Source organism: Pithys albifrons, chromosome 4 (genome assembly GCF_047495875.1).
Source record: "Pithys albifrons albifrons isolate INPA30051 chromosome 4, PitAlb_v1, whole genome shotgun sequence".
In the NCBI taxonomy this organism is placed as follows: domain Eukaryota; kingdom Metazoa; phylum Chordata; class Aves; order Passeriformes; family Thamnophilidae; genus Pithys; species Pithys albifrons.
In genome coordinates, this window is record NC_092461.1 from 92219194 (window position 1) to 92239723 (window position 20530).

Consider the following 20530-nt stretch of genomic DNA (forward strand, 5'->3'; position numbering starts at 1 on the left):
GGAAGGTAAGTAAATGTTCATATTCAATCTCTCTGAAAAACCTTTTGAAGAAAAGAAAAATACAATATTACCCCTGCTTAATTTTAGTGTTAACAAATGGAATCACTCACTGGCATTCCTAAATATGAATCTGAGTGACTCGTTTTAAATATCCACATTGCTTCACTGAGGTTTCTCTCTTAGTAGATCTTCCTGTTCCTAAAATGGAATTTGTCCACCACAGGTCTTGCAAAATTGATGGAAGCTGAGGTTTCAGTAAATCAACTCTCTGAAGAGTTGGCTATGAAGGAGAAAGATTTGGCTGTAGCTTCAAAAAAAGCTGATGAAGTTTTATTGGAAGTAACTATGAAAGCACACGCTGCTGAAAAAGTGAAAATGCAGGTGCAAAAAGTAAAAGACAAGGCCCAGGCTATTGTTGACGACATTGCCATTGATAAAGCAGCTGCAGAGGAGAAACTTGAAGCTGCAAGACCTGCACTAGAAGAAGCTGAGGCAGCCCTGCAGGTCAGAATTCTGAACATGCCTGTAGTGAATCATTATCATTTGTAATAATGTGGCTTATGCTTCTGACTTGGGGGAAAAAAATGAGGTTGAAAGAACTAGCACTGGCCTGTAAATCCTTGTTGAAAAAAATGTGAAAACTGAAAAGGCGAAGAGCTAAGATGAGACTACTCTACTATCAGATAATAAAGCAGCTACTGGGTGGTACTACCTTTAAGGACTTTCTGTGGAAGTGTATCAGAGTGACCTGTAAACCTGCAATAATTGCATTCCATATACGGTCATCCAAAATAATTTTTCTTTGCAATTGAGTGACTGCTTAGATAAATGGACTATTTTCTTTTATAATTTTTCAGACAATAAAACCTGCTGACATTGCAACTGTTCGCAAACTGGGTAAACCTCCCCACTTGATAATGCGGATTATGGATTGTGTGCTACTTTTATTCCAAAGAAAAATAGACGCTGTAACACTGGATCAAGAACGCCCTGGTGTGAAGCCATCATGGACCGAGGCTCAGAAGCTAATGAATAATTCAGGATTTCTTAGCATGTTACTTACTTTTCAGAAGGTAAGAAGTTAATAGGGACACTACTGCTCCCGTAACTGTCTTCAGAGTTTACATGAAAGTGTCTTCTGCCGTCAAAGGTAGTTTGAAACAGATGAGGCTTTCATGTATCTATAGTTGTAGGTACCTTTGTGACTCTACTCCTCTTCAATTTCATGGTTCATTATTTCAGTAGTTTTTCTCCTGGGCCACAGAGTTTTGATGGCAGACAGAAGTATCGCAAATGTTAGACCAAAACTTGAGAAGCTTAGTGTTATCTTTATTCAGGCAGTTCCTGCTTCTAAGTAGGAGTTTGCCTTGGAAGGACTCACTCTTGATCATTCAAATGGCTCACCTTCTCCAATGTTATCAGGCCTGTTTGCCTGTAAGGCACTCTAGAACTCTGTCTCCACTTTGGTAGGGAGCTATCAGAAAACAAGGAAGAAAATGATCATCATGTCAGGAGAAATACTGACATATTTGGGGACTTTTGGGTTCTTTCACTAGAAAAGTAGCAAAATGAAGAATGATCTGAGAATCTTGATACCAACTGTAAGAAAAATAAAATCAAACACAGGCTTTTATTTCTGTCAGAACAAAATCTTCTTTTTATGGCAAGATTCTCTGAGCTGTGAGACAAGGGAAAATTCTCTGTAACAAGGACAAGAAAGATGTCACAGGTAGCTGGACCAGAAATATACCTAGGCTGGAATATGAAACAGCAGAATCATGGTGCATCTTTTAATTTCAGAAAATCAACCAGGTTTCAGCAAAACCTGTGGTTTTTGGCAATGTTGCAGAAAATAATCTTTCATTTGTACACTGATTTTTAAAATCTATTTCAGCTGTGAATTTTGCCAATGCCTTTTCTAAGCTGCTGGAGTGTTTTTGTTGTAAAGTTCATTCTCACTATCCCCAGGAGCCATTTCTCCCAGGGAGCCATATTGTCGAGACACCATGTGGAAACTTGCACTGCCTCTGCAGACAGTTTCTTCCTGAGGCTGTCGATCTGGCTATCTTCAAAAAGAGAAAGAGGAAATGAGTTTAAAGATAGCAGGGACTAATTATGCACTCCATACCCAAGCCTCTCTCTAATGAGACTTCCAGTTTTGGCACTTATTAATAGTGTATGTATTCCTGCTGGTGGTTTGCAAAACATTTAACTTTACTCAGAGGAGTCAGAACAACTTCTGTGGGACCAAGTTCTTGCAGAAAGTGATACTGATGAATTTGGTGTAGAATACTGGGCTGCTTCTGTGCCTGGTGAGGTACTTCACATGCTGTCATCCTGTGCTGGTTTAAAGGTAAACCTCTGTGAGAAATGAACCCAAATGAAAAAGAGATTACAAGTCAGAGTTACAATTTAATAAAAAGATTGCAATAAATACAGTGATAGAGAAAGAATTGGTTTTAACCCACAAAACTCAGAAGTATAACCCAGCACCCTAGAGCATGAGCAGAATGGTGTTCAATAGCCCCTGTGCTGAGACCCACATGGTCCCCCTGAGTACAAAGTAAAAGAAAAGGAAAACCTCTTGGTGAGGATGATGGTGACAGTCACAGTTCTGTTGAGGTTCTGGTCCTCTGGATCTGATGAGTGGCACCAGGAGTCCCAAGACCCAAAGATTATATATGCTCAGGTGAGAATGCCCAGTACCTTCCCCAGGGCAAGAAGTTTCACAATGGGTAATTTAACTTGGTGGGTCCTGGGATATTTTTGGAATCTTTTTGATGGCCCATTAGCAGATATGACCCTTCAGGCTGGGTGTGAAGGTGCTAATGACTCCTTGGAGGGGAGTTATGACACCCGCATCATTGATGTGAAGACCCTGTCTCACAGGGTTCTCTAACACCCCCAGCTTGAAGCCTGAGGGGTCAGGTGTGACCTGGGCAGCTGCTGCAAATGATCTATTATTAACAATTTGTTAGAAATTAACAGAGGATGTAGAATACACTGTTTTGGTTACACCCACACAGTGATAAGCTGGTCCCAGCCCCTGTAACTAGAACATCTCCTCCTGCCTCATTTCTCTTTTCTGACGATATATGACAAGAAAGTTTATTCTGTTTGGAATTCTGAATAGACTACACTGCTTACTTATTTGTGAGATTTTTATTATTTCCTAATTATTTTAGGCTATGAAAATTAGTGAATATACTAGTTCTTTGGGGTTAAAATTCATTGTTTTGAAGGAAAAGTGTGACATTTTCCAAATTTTGAACAGAGATTTGTGCCATTGCTGACTGGTCTTTGCTTAACCTTTGCAGCTTGCTAGCTCATAACTGTTTGGAGAGAAAAAAAGGCAGCATGTTTGTCCAGCTCTATTTTACAATTTAGCAAATGATCATAGCGAAAACATCACCATGGCTAATCTTGGGAATAATATGGTGAATATCTTTGTTATTAGCTTAGCTAGGGATCAGACAAGTACAAGGCAGTGCTTTCTGCTGTGCAGAAAACAGGAAAAGGGTAAGTTGCTTGACAGTACAAATGGTGGTTGATTTTTAGATGCATGAAAAGGAAAGCATTAATACATTGCCAAAAGGAAAAAAAAAAGAGGATGATTCTTAACACCTCCATTGTTAAGCAACCATTGTTACCCTGTATAAGCTCTTCTACTCTCTACATTGCTGAAGGAGATGAATTCCATTTTATTCTAACACTTACATAATTATAGATTAACCACAATCATCAAAGATCTGCCTTTTCATGTTTTCAACAGATCTTGAAAGGGAGAAAAAAGCTGATATTAGAATAACAGCTGAAAAGAAATCTCTTCTAAGGTTAGTGGCAAGGGTTAGCTTTAGGGAAGTGAAGTCAGTGCCTTGCAGTTTCACTCTTTTCCTTCCTAAAGCTGCATGTCTGACTCCCTTAGCTGTGTTCACATTGGTGCCTGTAAGATGCCATGGGGAGCTTGTTCTAGGAACTAGACTAGAAAAAATTTAATCAGTAGTTCCCTGACTTGTGTTTCTGTAATTATGATATTACGATATGCTATTATGATAACTTCCAAGCTAAGTCACTGAGCATTGGTGATGGTATTAAAGATGGGGCAAGAACATCCGGTTGAGGGGGAAAGGAAAGGAGGTATAGTGTTGCAGCATCAATAAATTAGATCAGCTTAAATTGTAATGGAGCTGTGAGTGCAAGTAATGTCTGTAAATCTTATGGGTCAAATAGGGATATTAAATGCCAGCTCAAGTCAATCTGTTGAAATGGAAGTAGGAGTTATTTTCATGAGTTCATAGAAAACTACTAATCTGTCCCTTATAAGAGTGAAAGACAACAGTGCTGCTTTGTTAAGAAGTGGTAGCCCCATGATTTTAAAAATAAAAGTGTTTCTCTGAAGCAAAACTTAATCTAAAATCCATTTTAAAAATTATCTTTCCTTTCCATTGACTAGGATTCAATTACAGCAGAAACTGTGGAGCTTTTAGAGCCTTATTTGGATATGGAGGATTATAATCTTGAGACTGCTAAAAAAGTGTGTGGAAATGTAGCAGGTCTTTGCTCATGGACACAAGCAATGGCTTACTTCTATGGTATTAATAAAGAAGTTCTTCCTCTTAAGGTATTTCATATTGTTTATTTTACTTTTTTTAGGGATGAATATAGTCAGGTGGAAAAAATGTTGTGTTACCTTGGCTAAAAAAGATTATGAGTTACAAGAGATTCTTGTTTCTTCATATCTGTTTGTGAAGTCAAGCATACACAGTTTTAAATATGTCCAGCCATTTTTTTTCCCCTTGCACAGCTACCCTGTGGTACATTTGTTACTTGTGTGAATACGGTAATTTTTCAGTGGGTTCTTTATAGAGCCTGGTTAGTTGTAAGTGGCAGATAATGATACCCTCTCTGCCCTGGGACTTGATGCCAGGCACTATGGCTTCAAGAAAACTCCTCGGTCCTGCTGGTCTGGGAAGGAGCCTACTCATTGTGAATCTGGGTAGAGTGTGGGAGAGGAGAAACCACTCTTGGCACAGAAGTATTCTTTAATGAATTTAGCTGGAATTCATCTCTCTAAAAAATTTTGGAGTTTCAAATTGCTACATTCAAGTGTACATAGATAATAAAGTAAGTAGTGACTGGGCACAGGATTCTGTTGTAACACTGAACTACAGTAAAAGGGGATCCACTGCTGCTGTCTGCATTCCTACAGACAGCTTATTGTCTTGGAAATGTTTCATTTATGAGCACATTGAAAAAAAGGGCTTTGAATATTTATATAATGATTTATAATCATTGCTTCTACTCTTTTATGCTTCTACTTTTTTATGGCTCTTTTCTGAAGAAATACATTCAATCAGTTATGCTTCTGCTGTACTTATGTTCAGTTTCTTATTGAATAAGCCACTGTATCAATGGTATATTCAAAACTCTTGGCATAATCTTTTAGCATACCTAGACAGATCTGATTCAAATTCTTTAAAAGCATATTTTTTATTCAAGTAACTGATAGAGAAGGCTATATTTCTGTGATACGTAAGTAGCTATTCCCTTTTCAGATAATGGGATGTTCACTAATGAAAACAGAATTTGAAATGTTGCGATTGAGAGCTATAAAAGAGAGCAAGACCTAGGGGAAATAGTGGCTTTGTATGCAAATGCAGCTCTGAAAGCTAAAAAGTGTTCTTGCAGTTTTATTTGAATATATATGACTTAGGATTACTTATAAATTTAACTTTGTGTTCAAGTATTTGCATTCTTGTCACACTGCAGCTGATAAAACCTGAAATACACATTTCTTGGCAAAGTGGTGCCTACTGTCAGGTATAGCAACAGTCACAAATATTTTAAAAATTGCAGATGACAGAGGGAGGGAGGAACTGTTAAAAGTATGCAGGAGATATTGCAGGAAGCAGCGGAGTAATGCTAAGAAAATAATTGAAAATAAATGTGCAATTAAACTGCATAAAGTACTGGCACAGGCTAATTCATCGAGTGCTGAAAGCAGTTTTACTGAATGAATTAATCAAACTGCTTTATCCTAATGGCTGTTCTAGGATCTAGGTCCCCTTGAACACCTGCAAAATCAATACAATATATTTTTAAATTGCATCTGAAGTGAGGCTCAGTGCCTTGTTTATCTTAAATAAGGCAACTTGCAAAATCTAATTAAGTGACTTATATTTTAGTAAATAAAGTGTGCAAAAATCAGCTCATTCCTAATGGATGCTGACATTCTTTAGATACGTGGCCTGAAGCCCAAGGGTCATTAGCTAGAATCAAATACAGAAAGTATAACCAAATGTTGCCTGCAAACACAATGCTGTGTAGTTGCTTATCATACAATGGTCACTGTGTTCGTGTGCCTTTCCTTCAGGATGATGGTGAGCTGTTCTGCTCTAGCTTGCTACTTAGTAAAAAAGCCTGTTGGATTAACCTGAGAATTTTGAAACAGCATCTGCTATTTCTCTGTTAGTGGAAGAATATAACAGCAAAATGCAGAAGCCCTGACTTCCTGTGGTTCTGTTAACCTCCAATTAAAATACTGTGTATAGAAGTATGATTTCCCTTAGAAATGTCTCCAGTGATTTTAGTTAAGTTTTCCTTAGTTATGATGATCAAGGGAAGTTTGTCTATAGTTTATAAATTCTGTTTGATATTGAGTATTCTCCCCATCAAGCTCAGTTTTAAATCTGAGACTTTATTGCCTTTTCTGCCTTTGTCTTCTCCATGCTGAACTAAAAACCACAGCAGGCAATAAAAGGAAATTTCTGCTCAAGGAAGAGGTAATAGTCAAGAAGTGTTGAAATTTGATAGTTGTCCATTTAAATAAGTGTGTCCTTGTCAAGGTGATGCCCACTGGGCAGGAAAACACGTATGCAAGTCTGAATTCAAGGCCCACAATAACTGTGGAAGGAAAGCATATACTCTGGCGGGGTTGAAGGGGAGGATTAGATCACCTAAGAAAACAGAATGGAGTCAGGACATGTAACTGAATGGAAAATATTGGAAAGTCTTTCAGTAGCTAGTAAAAACTGTGAACAGCAGCTAAGAAGCCTGATATCTGTGCCTTTCCGAGGTTGTTTTAATCCAAAAGAATGGTCAACGATAGCATAGAAAGTGAGGCCAAGATTTTATTAAAGTCACTCTGCATTGATCTGTTTGCATGTGTACATATGTATATATGTATGTATATGTTATGTATGTATATGTATATGTATGTGTAGGGGGAGTTGTTTGCTTTTTGGTTTTCTTTTTTGTTTTGGTGTGGTGAAAACATTGTTTGTGGAATGTCTGCAGAACCTATGTATGTGTGTGCCTCTTTTACAATGTTTCCCTAAATAACAGCGTATACAAGTGTATCATGATATTGAGTCTCTGAGAAAGCTGAAACAAAACTAATGGAGTGTCTATAGGAAAAATCTGCAGTAATCGGAGACAGGAACTGTTATGAGATTGCATCTCCATGGAGAGTTTCAGACAGATGCCATGTGCCCAGAACAGGACTGAGGCAAAAGGCAAAGATGACCGCTCAGCACATCCCCTGAGACTCAGGAGCAGAGTGAGAGTCCAAATTCAAAAAGCCTCTGGCCTAGTCCAGCAGCAGTGAGTGCTCAGTGGACTGTAATGACAGTGAACTTTGAAAGCTAAACTTCTTTAAACAAGATAAATGCTAGGAGAGCTCCAAATCTTCCTTACCTGTAGTGGACTCTAAAGTTTTGTCTGCTTTAAAAAAAAAAGGATTCTCCTAGTACCGTTTCATGAATTTACAGAGTAGCAGCTCCTTTTCAGAGGGATTTGGGGTTGGTCTGGCCATTCCATTCAAGAGCAGGTATGGCATTAAATGATGTGAGGCTTTTTTTGTTGGAGAAATCATTTTTATTGAACTGCCTTCTTGGATCTGGGTCAGATATACTGAGTGCTTTGCAAAATTGTGTTTGCAATGAATCAGAGAGAAATTTAATGGCTATGTCAATACTAATAAATTAAACAGTACCAGTGAATTTTTCTAAGCATTGGAAACTGTTCATCTGCACTGTTAAATTATAGAATGATCTCTAGTGTGAATTTGGTCTTGGATAAGCACCATTTTCTCAGCAATGTCTGGGCACCTTTCAGGAGCTGGCCTGGTCCAGGGGCCATTTCCATGAGGCTGTTTGCATGCAGTCATACTGTTTTAGAGACTAGGAGAGCTTGACATGGGCTGTTTTATGCTAGTTAACCTCAGTGCCAGAAAAAGCTCCAGGGTGTATTTCATTTAAGAGTGGAGCTCTGACTCTAATTACATGTTTATTTGTTCTGGTTTTATGAGGAATACAAAAAGGTTAAAGGGGCAGGATCACCTTACCACCTGCACTCAGGTCCTCTGTGAGGATAGCTTGAAAGAAGGCAAATTGGCTGTTTAAGTATCTAGTCTGTGGTCCTTGTTGGCACAGCTACTGTTTCCATACTTGCCCCATGCAGACAGATCCAGAGACGAGGCAGAGGCACTGGCTGGAACAGATGTTGAGAGGATTGTCTGTCTGGTTCCCTGCAATGCCAATGGCAAGAAAAGGCTGAAGGTGGTGTTCTCACATGAGCCTAGGTGTGTTCTAGTGTAGCCCCACCTCTCTGGGAGCACAAATAAGAGTGTGGATCTCATGCCTTGAATTCTCATGATTCATTCACATAAAATCCATTTATTCAGGCTTTCACACTGCGTCCAACTGGAACAAATGGTGAATCCTTCCTTTGCTGCGTGACTCAGAGGGATGAAATGAAGGGTGTGAAGCTTGTTCACATAGTAATGCCACTAAAATTAGAAAGGCTACAGTTGTTCTTTGTGGCTGGGAAACACATTTGCTTCCTGCCTTCTATTGGCTGGAAACCTTTGCATGAAGCTGCTTGCATCTGTGATAGTTTTCTTGGGCAGAAGATTCTCCTTGGCAGCAGAACTCACCTCCTGCTCTCATGGCAAAGCCCTACACAGGAAGCTGCCAGCCACCCTGCCAGTGATGTCAACACAAAAGCTGTGTTTGTACTCATGCAGTTTTGAAAAGCTGAGTTTGAAAAAAAAAACCCAACCAACAGGGAGAGAGCAAATAGTGATGATTTCAAAGAGTAATATGAAACAAGTAGTCTTTCTGCCTTTGGGAATAACATAGCTATATCCTATGTATAGGTATAGGTATATCCTGGTACGTTAGCTGTCATTTTTGTGCAACCAACCATTATTCACCACATATGATTAAGTAACCTAGAAATAGAGCTAATACTAAAATGTCTTATGCTTTGTTACGATTGCCCTAAAACTGGCAGAGAACTTTGCTTAAATTGTCTGTAAAGTAGTTTCTTATTATGAGTTGTATTCTAGAGAACCTGTAAAGTCTTGGGTAAAAAATTTTGGTATTTTTTCAAGTTATAATACAATACAATATATTTTTTCTTTGTATTCATTTGGAATATTTTTTACTGCCCTATATCTTCAAAGCTGATAGCCTTTTAAGAGCTTTTAAGAATGGGGGAGTCTGTTATAGCAATCTTTTGCACATTTCTGGGTAGCTTATAGCTGCACAGAGGTCTGCTTTTCATATTTACAAGGTATCACTGCTCATATGTGTTGGGAATTCACATGCTCATCTTTTTCCAAGTTCATATTTTGCTGTGATAAATGTCAAGGTAAAATATGAATCCACACAGCCAGGTGTAAGTTCTCTGTTGTTCCAGCTGTTCTGCCTAGGTTGTTCTTCCTGACCCTCCAAGGGTCTTGTTCTCTGTGTAACCTAACTATTTGTCAGCTGGGGCTGAAACAGTGTGTCATAACATCACTTTAATCTCATTTTTAGCCCTCAGAGAATTTGAGGGAAAGAGGATGCTCTGCAGTGGGGAAGGTGGCAGGAGGAGGTAGAACAGGGCTCTTTCTGGATCTCAGTAAGAAAGGCCTGACAACAGATGGCTTAGTGAGGTAACTGCTTTAATGAGACAGAATAATAAGAGGAGTTTATAATAGCTTGAATGACCAAAAGAGTTTTCTCTCCATGAACAGGATCTGCTCTGCACAGTATGTCATGGGAAAAACTAGTCAGGCTCTGTCTGATGCTGCTGAATGCCCAGCATCTGAAGCGACATAAAGTTTACTCACTGTGTTTGCTTTCTTCTCATGAGTCTTTTTAAAGCAGTTATCTTATTAAGCCATTTGTTGTCAGGTCTTTCTTATTAAGATACAGAAAGAGCCCTACATTGTGTGTGTCTCTCTCTTTTACCTCACCCTCCCCAACTCTTCCCTGGTGCAGGACACAGTAATGGTACATCAATTCCTCAAAACTCCTTTACTGTATAAAATTTTCCTGATAGTCCAAGAATCACTAAAAAATAACAGCAGTGGTTCTGAAATCTGCTTAGCTAGATTTAAAAAAGACTGAGGGATTTAACAGTATTTATCTCTGGGAGATGCTGTTTAATGTGCTCTTTGATAAACACCGAAGTAAAAGTATTTCAGCATTCTTACATGATGGAAATTTTATGAACAGCCATTTTACTGGTCTATCTTGATTCTGAAATACCTTGTTATCCCCAGGATCTGTCAAGAGACAAGATGGCTACAGAAAATTGAGATTTGCTGACAGTGCTATTCCCTACCATATACTATCTACATATACTTAGATTACTCATATACATCTACATAGATACATGTGATTTTCCTGTATCCAATATACATTTGCACAACATACAAATATCTACATGTTTGTAGATATTACTAATCTAATTCATTGATTAGTACATATGTGCTTCTCTAATTCCCTGGTCACAGACCTGTCTTTTCAAACACACCACTCCTCATTTTGCATTTTTTGCTATACCTAGAACTCAAAATACAACCTTGGCTTCTCTGTCTTTTTTTTTTTTTTAATTTTTAACTTTTTTTTCCTTTCCTATGGAAAACAAGAATTGGCTGATTTGTTTTGGTAAGAATTAGATCTATATTTTTAGTTAAGATTTTATGTAAAAGCCCAACCCATGGATATACTGTTCAGTAACAGTCATCTCAGAGATGCCTTATACTGATACTCTTATAGTGTGATATAATGTGAGTGTCAAGTTTCATACATGTAATAAAACAGTTTTTACAGATTCTTGGTTTCTGTCTTCATAACTCTTATAGAAGAAAAAAAATAGAAATAAGACATGATATTTAAACAAGTTTTTTAAATATTCAGAGTAAATGGAAACAACCTTTATCTCTAAGTGTGAATTTCATAAGAACTTTGTCAGGCTCTGATCCTTTGCAAAGATATGTATGGAAATGCATTCTGAATTCACAGGATATTTTTTGCCCTGCTGTTAGGAATATAAAAGTTGAGAGGCCACATTTAAATGACTGGTAACTCATCATGTAAATTTATATAGTGATGTGAGAAAAGTCTCTAGAGGTTTATTTTCCAGAGGAGCAAAACATGCATTTGTTATGTTATTTTGGGGAAGTAATTGATGGGAAAAGAGAGGAGAAGAGTACTTTTCATCATCATTACTATTATTTTATAATCAGTGAGGCTGATCTTAATTTTGTTTTGCTCTGACAACGTAGTACAAACAACATTGTGTTGGTACCTCTAGTATACTGCTATTTCAAATGTATTGTGATTTAAAATCATTGGTCATTTATCATTTTGACAATAGATCACTCTGAAAATATTATTGAAACAATTTAGGATTGCCTTGAATAACTTTAATGCTATGCTTTTGTTCCAGAAGTGTAAAGAAAAAAATTCTGTCATCTTAAACATATATATTTTTAAATACAGTACAGTATGGGCCACTAAATGAATGTCATTTGCTCTTGCCAAAGAATAGGAATTAACTACTCTTTACTTTTAAATATTTGTAGGCAAATTTAGCCGTACAAGAGGGAAGACTTGCAGCTGCCCAAACAGAACTGAACTGTGCGCAAACTCAACTGGATGAGAAGCAAATGGAACTGGATGAAGTACAAGCCATGTATGATGCTGCTATGAAAGAGAAGCAGGCCTTGCTTGATGATGCTGAGGCATGCAGAAGGAAGATGAACAATGCCACAGCTCTGATTGAAGGATTAGGTGGAGAAAAGGTATTAACACATATGAATAGGTTTCCAGCACAAAGTAGGTGGACAGTTTTGAGACTACGCCACAATGATCGTTATCATTGCTCAAGAAATTCAAAGCACAGCGACATCTCGATATCGGCAACACTTCTTTTAGTTATATGTATGGTTGTTTTGCTTGAAGTTAATGTATCTAACAAAGTAAAACATTTTCTTTTGTTAATTCTTCTGTATGAAGATTTATGTCATATCATATGACTCATATTAGGATAAAGTTCAGATTTAAAGCCAAGGAGCCCAATTCCTTTTAGCTTTAGTAAGAGGAATTAGGCTTAACCTAAATAATTGCCCTAAAATATTTATAAGAAGGATTACTCTCTTTTTCTCACCAAGTATACAAGAATACAAATTTGAAGCTTGACTGATTTCCTGAATTATAATTAAAGTTCAGATTTCTACTGGAGCCTTTTACAGAATTATGGGCTAATGGTTATCCTCTACACTGAGCTTGAAATTTACCTTTACTATGCAGATGTTTTTGGCTTCAGCCTGCAGGTTTTCAGAGGAGACAGGAAACTCTTTTTTCCCCTCTGACTATTTGCTAATTCCTTGGTTGATTTCACACAAAGTCAAAATTGATGGGAGCTTTGACTTCAACCACTGTGTCCTATGAGGCTAGGACTTCAGCATTTGTTTGCATAGCTGCACTTCAAAATGCATCAGTCAAAAATGTTAGATGCTGTCTCTTTTCAAGGCTAAACAATCTCACTTCTCTCAGCCAAGGCTGCCTCGAACTTTACATTCCTGACCAGCTCATTCTTGTCTGCAAGAATGAGGTTCAGCAAAGCGCCTTTCCCTCATTAGATCCAGAGTTATCTGTGTTCAGAATTTTTGTTGATGCACACCTTAAAACCTGCAGGATTGCTTGCATCTTGCTTTGTTGTCCCTTCAGAAGATACCAGGTGGTTGAAGGCCCCTGTGTAGAGCAGGTCTGTGAATACAAGGTTTCTTCCCATTTTCTGAAAAAGACCTCATCTACTTCTTGCTAATCACATTGTCTGGGACAGGCACACAAGCATCATCCACTCAGGTCTGCCCTCTAATTCTAACTCATAAGCTCTCAACTGGCATATTGTCTATCCTCAAGTGTCAGATGCAGAACTCCAGCAGCTCTCTCATGAAAATGAATGAAAACTCCTCACCTTTCCAGCCTGTCCTTTCTACAGTTGTTGCAGCTTCCCCATGACATCATGACTCTGCATCTGCATGCAGAGTCTTTGTTCTCCTTGCTGTGCATTTTCATTTAGAAGCACTTCAGAGAGGTGCACAGCTGTCCCTCCCACTTCAGAGGAGGCTCCCATAATATACTCCTGGAAAAGCTGGTAGCCCGTGGCTTGGACAAGTGTACCCTCTCCTGGATTAGGAGCTGGCTGGAGGGTCGGGCCCAGAGAGTGCTGGTGAACAGAGCTGCATCCAGCTGGTGACCGGTCACTAGTGGTGTTCCCCAGGGGTCTGTGTTGGGTCCAGTCCTGTTTAACATCTTTATTGATGATTTGGATGAGGGGATTGAGTCCATCATCACCAAATTTGCTGATGACAACAAGTTGGGAGGGAGTGTCAACCTGCTGGAAGACAGGAGGGCTCTGCAGAGGGATCTCGATAGACGTGACAGATGGGCTGATTCCAATGGGATGAAGTTCAACAAGGCCAAGTGCTGGGTCCTGCACTTTGGCCACAACAACCCCCTGCAGCGCTCCAGGCTGGGCACAGAGTGGCTGGAGAGCAGCCAGGCAGAGGGACCTGGGGGTACTAATTGACAGGAAGCTCAACATGAGCCAACAGTGTGCCCAGGTGGCCAAGAAGGCCAATGGGATCCTGTCCTGGATCAAAAATAGCGTGGCCAGCAGGACCAGGGCAGTGACCCTTCCCCTGTACTCTGTGTTGGTGAGGCCACACCTTGAGTACTGTGTTCAGTTCTGGGCCCCTCAGTTCAGAAAGGATATTGAGGTGCTGAAGCAAGTCTAGAGAAGAGCAACAAGGCTGGTGAAGGGACTGGAGCACAAGCCCTATGGGGAGAGGCTGAGGGAGCTGGGGTTGTTTAGCCTGGAGAAGAGGAGGCTCAGAGGTGACCTCATCACTGTCTAGAACTACCTGAAGGGAAGTTCTAGCCAGGTGGGGGTTGGTCTCTTCTCCCAGGCACTCAGCAATAGGACAAGGGGGCACGGGCTTAAGCTCTGCCAGGGGAAATTTAAGTTGGATATCTGAAAAAAATTTTTTCCATGGAGAGTAATCAGGCATTGGAATGGGCTGCCCAGAGAGGTGGTGGATTCACCGTTTCTGGAGGTTTTAACTGAGATTGGACGTGGCGCTGAGTGCCATGATCTAGTAAATGGACTAGAGTTGGACCAAGGGTTGGACTCGATGATCTGAGAGGTTTTTTCCAACCCAATCAATTCTATGATTCTATTGATTCTATGCATCCTTTAAAATACTTCTGACCAGTTTGGCTAACTTGTTGGAAAATACACTTTTTCTCCACTTGGTCAGGTGGTTGCCATCACTTCCAAGCAAACTTTTACTTCTGAAAAGAATGATTTAAAGTCAAAAATTCCAAGAAAAATTATTTACCAGAATGGGATAAATTCTGAATTTAGATTATTCCTGTTAGTTTTGTATCTGCTTAAACTAACTTCTTTATAATATTTTACATACAGCTTCGCTGGACAGCAAGCAGCAAAAACTTTCAAAGTCAAATTACAAATTTGGTGGGGAATGTTCTTCTGGCCACCGGATTTCTCTCTTACTCTGGACCTTTCAATCAGAAGTACAGGAATTTGCTGCTCCTATTGTGGAAGAAAGAGATGGATGAGAAAAAGATCCCATACAGTAACGTAAGTGTTCATGCTCTGTCCTGACCTTACTCTGCCTTGCAAGAGAAATAATATGCACAGCATTTCATTGCATAAATGTGCATAATTGGAAGATTAGATGTGGGCTGTCATAATCCATCACATTTTTAATAAATAAAGAATCTGAACAGTTGACAACTGATCTTGTAAGCCAATATGTTTGAAGTTCCTCGTTATACTGTCAGGTATTTCATGATTGATATGTAGGCCATTGCTCTGGCAAATCTGAGAGAGAGATGTTGTCTGAGGTTAGCTGCCCTGGGAGGAAATTACCTAATATGGGAAACAAAGTAAAATTTATAAACTTAGAATACATTTACCTGTTCATAAAAGGATACATCACGTCTGCACTTCTGTGTATTATCAATAAATACTCTCCTGTCATATCCTCTACTGTATACCCACATAATTTAGTTCAGTTTATCTTGAAGTATCTTGTGGAAATGGTTAGCTTAAACAAAACCTGGATTTTGCAAGGCTTCCTTTATACCACTTCAGCTTTCTCCAGTCTAAGCTTTTAAATCCCATGTACATTTGTCACCAGTGAGGCTGTTGCAGTGAGTCTGACATTACATCAGCTGGCCTGTGTCTGTGCAGAGAGAGATGGTCTAAAATGCAGAAGCTAGGGTTCTATCAAGCAGCTTCAGTTCCCTGCCTCTTCATATACCTCCCTTATTAAATTGAGCTACCTGCAATACTGGTACTATGGCACAGGGCAGGATCCTTTACATGAATCTTGTTCCCTCCCTTTGGCCCATCTTCCTCAGGAGTGTCAGACTTGACAGCTGTTCTGGTGCATAAGCTTTTCTCATGGGCAACAGTAGTCTTGTTGCTATTCCATGAATTTTAGGAGGTCTGTCTAATATTCTTTCTTGCACTTGGAAGACATATTCATGCAGAATGGAGAATTTAGGCCATAATAATCAAAACTGTCTTTCTGAGTAATCTGTGTTGTCTTCCACTTGATTTTGTGAATGCCTGTGTAGATTTTCTTCCACAGTACAGGTTGGACAAATAGTTCAGGGACTCCCTCTTAGTCTTACTATGGAAGTCGAGGCATTAAGCTCAACTGGTTCCTGTTCTCAGGTGTCAAAGCATTTGGCAGAGCAGGTGCTGCTGACAAGTGTTGTGAGGTAATAAGCAACCTGTGCACAGCAATGGTGTATCATTGTGAAACAGTTCAAAGTAGATCACCATTGCCTCTTCTTTTCAGGTTTTGGGGGATTTGGCACTTAAAACCTCCGTCTCTTTGCTCACAGAGGTCTGTTCACCTCAGAGAAGTTACTTATGAATCTCTTCTTTATTATTTTTTATGTTGGATGGTGCATAATACGTTTTGTAATGCTGACTAACCTCGACCTGACAGAGTGAACCTTGCAGTCCAGCCCAATTTATGCTATGAATTACAAAGATGAATGATTCTGACTTGCTCAGCAAAGATCTTGATTAGAAAAAGTATGTAAGGCCAAGATGGATTTATTAACAAAGTACCAGGAGCAGTTCAGTTTCAGGCAAGATTCTTTGCCAGTGTCATATGGGAGTTATCCTATATACATTCACCCCAGGGAGGCGCTTTCTCAAATTCCGTGTGCAAAATGTTCTTAAAAGCTACTTACCTTGGGAAGTATCTGTCAAGATTCTTACCATTTAAGGATAAGAAATTGGATGTATAATGTCCTTAGAAAGCAAGACATAAAGAACTAAAACTCTGCCTCTACGAAGGTCTTCTGACCACATTACTATTCAGCTGCATCCTTGAAAATTTGAGTTGATTGTTTCTGTGTTGCTTTTTCCCCTCCCCCCATATGTCTGGGTTAGATGAAGAATGCCATAATTAACAAGTTTCAAAACGTAATTACCATTCTGTTTAGATAGTTCTCATTAAAGACAGAATTATGATTTCAATGATAGTGGATGGAAGAGAGTTTTAATTTTTTTCCAGTGAATTAAGTACTCATAAAAGGCAGCATATGGGCCTTTCTTGATACTTCACACCCCAGGAAAGACAGCAGCTTTGCAGTTCAAGCAAAAGGCTTGACATCTGCCTTACTTCGTCACAGACTGACTGCCCGTATGAGTCATTTAGGGATAACAATTTAAAAAGATCTATTTAAAATCAGTTATCTATCTGTGTAGTTAGGCATTTAAATTACCTGAGTTTCAGAGTTGCAGGGTGACCGATACTTTTTGCTGCAGTAAGAAAAAATTCAAAGCTGTTTGTATCCTACTCATCTGCTTAAGGAGCTAAATATGGTTTAAGATTCCAATTGCTGAAAAATTTAGCTATTAAATGCTTTACTGTCCTTTGCAGAAATGGAAATTGGGTTCCTGAAGTTTCTCTGTCTTCTGAGAATGGTTTGTGTTGCTTCATTCAGAGTCCTCACCAATTATAACAGTAAAAAAATCAAAGGGGTAAAAAGGCTTTGGAGTCTTGCAACCACTGGTATCAGTAACTCCCGTGATTGTATCACAAGTCTCACAGTATTTGAAGTTTTGCTTTAGGCTTCAGATGCTGACTTCTGGGATTTTTGCAGGACTTGCAGGGGTTTTCTTTCTTTCATGTCTTTCTTTCAATCTTGTTGTTTGTAGAGAAAGCTTACAAATAGGAGTTCCTGAAAGAAAAATGTAAGGAGCAAATAAAAAATTCTTCCATTTTATTATTTTCGAACTCTCAATCCATAGGAAGTTAGTTTTCTAAATTAAAGAGCTTGGGTTGTTATTTTAAGGACTGTTTTCATGTACATACTTTTGAGAGGCCAATCACTTTTCATAGTTAATAAAACAAAGCAGGTTAGTTGACATGTGCAAATCAAACTTTTGGAGAGTATGTAAACTCTGAAAGGTTTTGACTTAGCAAAAGTAGCCTTCCATGATAGCTTATGGTTATTGATCCATAGCACATCTCCTTCTCTTTGTGTCTCACAAGCCATCTTATATTCATACACACACTTGGAAGGCACTTTCCAGCAGGTGGAAGCTCTTGTGATCAAGGTGATGCTTCCTCTTGAACTAGGAGGAAAAGAGTTTGCTAATGCCAAAGTCAGTTTGTCATTAGGTATTGAACTGGCTTTAGAGTTTTTTATTATACTCTTTGATGGACATCAAAGCCTCAACAGAATTTGCTTTCATTATTGCTCAGCTGCAATGATTTAGCAACTGAACTTTAAAGAAAAGAAACACTAAGCAATAACTATCACATACACTCTATCATGCATTACGATCAGAATAAGAACTAAAGCAATCCATCAGATATTGTAGAATATCTCCTCTAACTTGTACTAATTTTTTTAATTTCATATTTTCTATTAGAACTTGAACCTTGCTAGCATGCTTGTTGACAATACTGCAGTAGGTGAATGGAACCTCCAAGGTCTTCCAAATGATGACCTTTCAATTCAGAATGGCATTATTGTCACAAAAGCATCTAGATATCCTTTGCTGATTGATCCACAAGGTCAAGGAAAGATCTGGATTAAAAATAAGGAAAGGAATAATGGACTTCAGGTAAATGGTTAATTTACTCTTTTTTTCTATGTGTGTGTCATTTTGCATTATATGATACATGTTTATGGTATAAAATTAGGCACAGAATTAAAACAAGACTGACACAGAAAATGTAATCAATATCAGGGCAAAATAGCTTGGAAAAATATGTTATGCCGTATCTATTTTTATGATGAATCTCTTAATTGCTTGCCATAGTCAGAGAGAAACAAAGAGGGAAGTAAAAGACTTGCAAAATTATGACCTGACAGGATCAGGGAGTTGGTGGTGCTTGGCAATAACATTTTAAGGTAAGCATTTGAAGAGTAAAGTAGGGAAAAGAAAAAGGGAGGAATTGGAAAAGAATGGTGAACTGAATAGAATGGAAATCTAGTGATTTTTGAGGCATATCAAATGCAAAGACTGAATTCAGACTGCATCTTGATGATTAAATGCACATGAAAAAAGTTTTTATTGCTTAATATATCCACCATCTTTACTTTCTGTCCAGCAGTGTATCCTGTTTGGGATCTGGGTCTCCTGTTTAATTCAATATTGTCTTTTTTTTTCCTGCCTTCTAATCAGCCTACTCTCCATGCATTTTTCCAACAGTAAGGGTAAGATAGGTACCGATAAAAAATTAACATAGAATATATCTACAGGACAGATCAAGCATGATACTAAAGAGTTAGTTGTTAATAAATCAAGTCTGTCATACAAATGTAGATTATCACATTAATACCATGGTATACGCTCTTTGCTCAAAATGACAGTAATGGATGAGAAAAGGAAACCGAGAAAGAATGTAAGGATGGTGACATCCAGAGAGCTGTTGGCACCATGGTGATGTCCTTGGCTAAAGCCTCAAATTTGTAGAGCTTTATCTAGGTCTGTTTTTCCCAGAACTGTTAAGAAAGGTCAAACATTCAATACCACACCAAATCCAGTTTCTTGTGAGTTGAATATGTTCAAAAATGGTGTAGAAACAGGAATTATAATGTAAGAAACAGCAAAGTAATGTACAGCATTCAAAGATCTTGGAAAAATGGGTGTATATATTTAAAACATGAGGAGAAGCTCTCACAAAATGCCTAAACGGAATTGTTTAGGCATTTTGTGAGAGTGTGAAATCTACTGTCTTACAGTAAATAACATGGCTTCCTCTAAATTACATCAGACCTTAGTTTGGCCACCAAAAATTGGAATAAGAAAGGCTAGTGTGAGTAACCAACAGGAAACAATAGAGAGAAGGTTGTATCTCACATTACATCTTCCTTGAGACTTGTATCTCTTATTCAGGCTTTCAGAGCTGCCAAACTGAGGTCAGGAGTGGCAGCAGTGAATCTCCTTCAGTTAAGGACCTGCACTGACTCTTTCTGTCATGCTGCAGAGCCTTTTCTCCAGTAATGTTGGTGTTCTTCAAGCTGCAACTTCCTCTTCCCTCCCTTAAGGAGCACTGAGTCTGTTTTGGTGCTCTCCAAGGGGCTGCACTTGCCATGTGCTGGCAGGGTGCATCCTGCAGCAGGGGATTGTGAACACACAAGTTCCATTCTCTGGTTCAGTAATTCCATAAGGATCGTAGATCATGTACTTCCCAAAGCAGGGACTGGGAGATGTAGATAAAAATATGACTTCCTCTCTCCTCACTTTTCATACACTATAAGTGACATCTGACAGCTAAGCCAGAGAAAAATATCTACCAGGCTTGCCTTGTGTTCAGTATGTGTGAATATCCAGGCTATGAAATTTGTGAATCCTGGTGGGGCTTAACTACTGAGCTGCTGAGGACTCTCAAAATTTACATGGTTTTGAATACACACAGATGCAGGCTCGAAATGCAGAGGAAGCTTTTACTGATAAAAATTCAGTCATATATGGGATTTTAGATATCCTGGCCCAGATGTCAGCTGTTTTAGAAGAATCTGAGTTCTCTCTCATAAAGTCCAGGAGGAACAGGGTTATGTCAAGACTCTAAATACCCAAGTGTTTAGAGTATGGCTTTACATAATATTTTTAATTTGCTATGGTCTGGTTAGGGTTAAATTGTTGGTCACACAGACACTGGCTTTATTCCTCAGTTTAC

General features: G+C 38.8%; 1 protein-coding gene across 1 annotated transcript in view; it reads left to right on the forward strand.

Moving 5' to 3' along the window:
• LOC139670992 (dynein axonemal heavy chain 5-like) overlaps nucleotides 1–20530 on the forward strand; it is a 151398-nt gene that overhangs the window by 84480 nt on the left and 46388 nt on the right. Inside the window, exons 57-62 of the mRNA XM_071553150.1 lie at nucleotides 224–504; nucleotides 858–1073; nucleotides 4454–4621; nucleotides 11861–12079; nucleotides 14770–14946; nucleotides 18274–18468. Coding sequence (XP_071409251.1) covers nucleotides 224–504; nucleotides 858–1073; nucleotides 4454–4621; nucleotides 11861–12079; nucleotides 14770–14946; nucleotides 18274–18468 — 1256 coding nt within the window. The remainder of the gene's footprint in view (nucleotides 1–223; nucleotides 505–857; nucleotides 1074–4453; nucleotides 4622–11860; nucleotides 12080–14769; nucleotides 14947–18273; nucleotides 18469–20530) is intronic.